A 5,688-nucleotide genomic window follows, 5' to 3' on the forward strand; every position below is an offset into this window, starting at 1 on the left:
CAAGCATCTATTTCTCTGTCTTCAATAATCAATCTCTCAATTTCCACGTTTAATCTCTCTATATTTCTTTCTTGTGCATCTAATTTTCTCATTTCACCCTCCAACTTAGCATAATTTTGTATTCCAACAACTCCAACAGCAGCAGCAGACACGCTACTTCTTGCACCAACTTCATCAACCCACTCAAAAAATTTGCATCTTCTGTTAGGGCAAGAAATAAATTTTCTATTAGGATTCTTTGTTGTTCCTGAAATTTGAAGACTCAAAGTGTCACCACAAAAATAGTGAATCCTCCTTTCCTTTTTCTTTGGCCACCCATTCTTTGCACCGTCATCATCCTCAATCCACTCAAAATCATCAATCCACTCAAAAAATTTACATTTTGGTATCTTCTCACAAGTAACATACCTCCTACCATGGTCAGAAATGGCTGACGAACAGCAGACGGTTACTGCCTCTCCACAGAAACATATGTGTCTTCTTTTTTTCTGGTTGGAGCTCCTAGAAACACAGCTTCCCGAAGAGAGAATGAAAGAGGTTCCTTGACTTTGAGCCATAAGTTTGTGGAAGATGAAAACTGGAAATGGAAAACAGGAAAGAAGAGAAACCTCAGATAAGCCAGAAACATGGAGTGTTTATAGGTGGAAGACCGGAGTAAATAAGTCATTTCACAACTCACTAACATTTTTTTTGACGTTAAACATTAACAGGGGCTTAATTGAAAAAAATTTAACGTACAGAGACCCAATTGAAAAGAAAAAAAGTATAGGGACCTAATTAAAAATTTAGTGAAATTATAGAGACCTGCAGAGTAATTAAACCTTTATTTTATTAGCATACATTACTCTAAAAATATTGACTAACTTTTAGAATACACAAAAAAATTCTACCAAAATTATGTCCCCACCATAGGGTGCATTGTGAGGTCTTTATATAGAAAGTGTATCTTTTGCTTCCAAAATCCTTGTACATGTATGACTCAACTTAATTAATTTTTAGAGTAAAGTATATTTTTTATTTTTAAATTTTGTTAAAATCTTTTAAAATATTTTAATTTTTATTTTATTTGTCTTAAAAATTTATAATATGAATTAAATATATATTCTTAATAGTTAAATTTTTAAAATTTTAAGATCAATCTAATAATAATATATGAAAACTATATTTAATTTATCTATATTAAAAGTTATTTTTATAAAATTATTATTGAATTGATTTTAATTTTTTTAAAAATATCAATGATATATTTAATATAAATAAATTTTATAAATAAAATTTAAAAGTGTTTCTAAAACTTTTGATAGGTTCAATAGATAAAGGATAATTTACTCAAATAAAACAATTGGAACAAATATTTACTCAAATACAACAATTGAAAACTGGTTATGTGCTTGTTCTATTTATATTTTATGATAGCCGTGGAATCCCTTCTACGGTTTATGAAAAAAAAGGTGTTCATAAAATGTGGAACCCTTTTCACGGTTTATAAAAAACTAAGTAAATATATAAATTGCCTTACCCCAACCACGATTTATGAAAAGCTACAATTCTATATATACTAACTGAAGCCAATTATTTAGAAGAGTATCATTTTCACAATGGCTAATGAGGAAGAGAGTTTTCTCGTGCTAGTACATTGCTCTGAAAAAAATCATAAAAGCAAGAGAGAGGGTGTGAAGTTTATTGACAAAAAATTCTTGAGTGTATTTATCCATTCATTGAATACCTTATCAGATCTAAAAACCAGTATATTTCAGAAGCTTGAGGTATTTGAAACCAAGTGAGTGAAGAAGTTATTTTATAAGATCTCTATCGCAGTTGTGTCAACCGGTGTAAAGGACAAGCTAAACTTAGATAACACCATAAAAAGATACATGATGTCAACTGAGAATCCAACAAAAAGCAACAACTAAACAACTTACGTTTTGATCACGCAATCTGTCCAAAGAAAGACGTGTCGATACCACTCTTTGCTCCCTGGTATTGGAAGTCGGTAGATATGTCGCTCACCTACAATCTTTGTTGTAAGCATTGCATAAAAAAGGATATTACATTAAAATAAACATGTATCATGTTCAAAACAGTAATTGATACCTGGAGGCCAGCGAAAATCCAAATGTGTCAAAACCACTCGGGTTTAGCATGGAAAACCGCCAAAAAATTCAAGACTGTAATAGATGAAGTGGTCTGGCCAAGTTAATGACATTTTTGTTGGCCATCCAACACATACATCTATACAACTAGGCCAGTGCAGCTGAGTCTCAACTGTATTTTCCCAACTCGTCAAGTCTTGCCACAAACGAAAATTAGCGAAGGTGAATCCGGTTTTCATTCTTATCACCAGAAAGCTGAGTGGACAATAACATCATAATGTAAGCACATGCGTATATACACACTGTCTCTTCACTCGCATCGGCTGGGAGCACCCAAAATCTCTCATGGAACCATGTGAAGTAGACCGTCATCTGCTTGACTTTATTCGGTGACGGTAGCTCGCTGAATAATTCCTAAAACCACTCCCATGTTGGTCTTTCGTCGGGAATGAACTGGTCAAAATCAGTGAGGCACCCATTAACGACCTCTCCATCAATGGGCAACCCTAGCTGATATACCACGTCTTGCAGTGTGATGGTGCATTCTCTGAACGGCATGTGGAAGGTGTGCATCTTAGGATGCCACCTCTCAATGAATGCGCTCAATAGAGGCCTAGGTATTCAGAATCAATGACTGTTTAGTCTAGCAAAGTGATACAAGTTTGCAGTTTTCAAATAAGGCCTGATCCGATCATGTAGAGGTATATCATGTTGTCTCCTAACACTATAAATACACCTCGTCAGCTGCATCATGTAAAAAAAATAATATGGTTCTAATCAAGTAAACTATTTATTATTTAGGGATAAGTATGATTTTGGTCCCTAACGTAGAGGTCAAAAATTTATTTCGTCCCCAGTCTTTTTTTCGCTACAAAATGGTCCCAAGATTTCACTTTGTTTTAAAACCGTCATTCGGACCAAAATGCCCATATCCCTTCTTTCCCAAAATCATGCAAAGCACCAGCAGAAGCACAAGCAGAAGCAACAACAGTTATTAATTAAACAAAGCAGCAGCAGGACAATAACAACAACAACAACAATGAATCACCAATGAAACAACAATGGAATCAAGTAGAAACAGAAGAAGAAGGATCAGAAACAGAACAACAACAATAATAATAATGAAACAATATAATCAATCAAGCAACCAGAAACAACAATAATAAAAAATCAACAACATAATCAAAGCAAAAGTAGAATGGAAGAAGAAGAAAGCGGCGGGCGGGCAGTGGCGGGATCACAGGCAGCAGGGCGGTGGTGCGGCGGTATGGTGGTCCCCCTTCTCCCTCCCCCCCCCCCCCCGCGTTTCTCGCGCCCCCTTCTTTCTCTCCCCACCCACCCACTTCTCTGTATCCCTTTCTTTCTTCTTTTTTTTTATTTATTTTATAATTTTTTTAATGAGGGATAATTTAATAATAAAAAAAATAAAATAAGTAAAAAAAACGATTTTAAAACAAACTGAAACCTTTTGGACCATTTTATAGCGAAAAAAGGCCAGAGACGAAATAAATTTTCAACCTCTACGTTGGGGACCAAAATCATACTTATCCCTATTATTTATAAATTAAATAACTGATAGATAAAAGTCTAACACAGTAGTACCATAAAAAAAATAATTCGATACTAATCAAATTTTAACATACAAATCTCTACCATATAAATTATTTATAAATTATAAAAGTCACAGATAAAAGTCTAACATATATGTTAACGCAAAAAATTAATTTGGTTCTAATCAAATTTTAATAAATAAATCACTAAACTCTAAATTATTTATAAATTAAATAATTGACAGATAAATTCTAACACATTAATTAACGAAAAAATTAATTCGATGCTAATCAAATTTTAACATACAAATCACTACATTATAAATTATTTATAAATTAAACAAAGCACAGATAATATTCTAATACATAAATTAACAAAAAAATTAATTCGTTACTAATAAAATTTAACATATAAATCAGCTCTTGCCTATTTAAATTTTTATAAATTAAAAAATTTTACAAAAAAAAGACTAACACATAAGTTAACAAAAAAAAATTAATCTGGTACCAATAAGATTTTAACATATATAGCTCATCATCAACATCTTCAAATTAAGTATAAAAATATCCTAACCACGTATCAAAGTCACATAGAATATGAATGGAACAAAAAATAACTAAAATCTAAAGAGAACAACATATAAAGAATTAACTTCTTTGTTGATGTTTTCAGTCATGTGAGCATGTTGTTCAATCAGTATAAACAATCTTAGTTCTTCACGATTCCACCCTACCAGAATATCGCTGCCGTTCGATTCTTTTTCAAATCCTCTCAATTTTAATTACTCTAACACCCAACAATATAATTCGTCATTCGATCTCGTGAATTATGTATTTATCTAACTCCTCATAAATCGTAGAAGAAGTTCCATAATTTATACATAAATCTTCTTTACTTATAAATTGTAAAAAAAGTTTCACATTTTATGTACACATTTTTATCTTTATAAATTGTGGGAGAAGTTTTACGATTTATATATATTTATTAAAATAGGAATTCTACATAAAATATAAATAAAAAAAGCACGAAACCAATTTTTAATTATTGTATTTGAATAAATATTTGTTTAATTATTTTATTTAAATAAATTGTCAATAAATAAAAATATAATTTTTATGTTGCTTTCACTTATTATTATTATAAAAAGAAATGGGAGGGCAATAATGTAATCTCACGACCTAGCTAGCTAGCTAGTAGCTACTACGCTAGAGAGCGAAGAGTGTGAAGAGTGAAGAGTGAAAGTCATATATAAATGTGGATGTGGTGGCCACTGTATCGAAGCAACACGCAAAATGGAACAGCATCATCTGCCACCGCCCACCAATAACACCCGTGGTGGCACGCGCCACCCTCTCTACCGCGGCGTCAGGAAGCGCCGCTGGGGCAAGTGGGTTTCCGAGATTCGAGAGCCTCGCAAGAAATCCCGCATATGGCTCGGTTCCTTCCCTGTCCCCGAAATGGCTGCCAAGGCATACGACGTCGCAGCCTACTGCCTTAAAGGCCGTAAGGCGCAGCTCAACTTCCCCGACCAGGTCCACCTCCTCCCGCCGCTCCCCTCCACCTGCTCCGCCAGGGACATCCAGGTCGCCGCCGCCAAGGCCGCCAACTCCGTGAAGGATTCTGTCGCTTCCACCCGCGGTGGTGCCGATGATGAGGATGATTTCTGGGGCGAGATTGAGTTGCCGGAGCTGATGGACGGCGAGTGTGGTTGCTGGAGCTCTCCGAGTGGGTCGTCGTGGACTACTTCCTCCGGCGACATCACGGCGTGGCCGGAGGTGGAGCAACCCTTCACGGCGTGTCTATGATGTGTATGTATGTAATCATGCCTAAGCTACTGGTTCCTAACTTATAAATGGTATGTATGTTCCGTACATATATTTATAAACACCGTATGTGTCAACTCTTATTATTATTATTAGCAGTTTCATTAATAATTTCCATAATAATAATCATCACCAGTAGCATTGATAGTAGTAGTAATAATTCTTTCGGTTTAGTTAATATATGTCCTTGAATTTATTATTAGTGAAAAATTTTAATTTTT

At 34.2% G+C, this 5,688-nt stretch overlaps 1 protein-coding gene across 1 annotated transcript; it reads left to right on the forward strand.

The window, feature by feature from the left end:
- Positions 1-4,749: 4,749 nt before the first annotated feature.
- LOC112758999 (ethylene-responsive transcription factor ERF023) lies at positions 4,750-5,688 on the forward strand. The gene has a single exon (XM_025807805.3). The coding sequence runs from the start codon at positions 4,937-4,939 to the stop codon at positions 5,447-5,449; it is 513 nt and encodes a 170-aa protein (XP_025663590.1). The 5' UTR covers positions 4,750-4,936; the 3' UTR covers positions 5,450-5,688.

Source organism: Arachis hypogaea, chromosome 16, assembly GCF_003086295.3.
Source record: "Arachis hypogaea cultivar Tifrunner chromosome 16, arahy.Tifrunner.gnm2.J5K5, whole genome shotgun sequence".
NCBI classification, from domain to species: domain Eukaryota; kingdom Viridiplantae; phylum Streptophyta; class Magnoliopsida; order Fabales; family Fabaceae; genus Arachis; species Arachis hypogaea.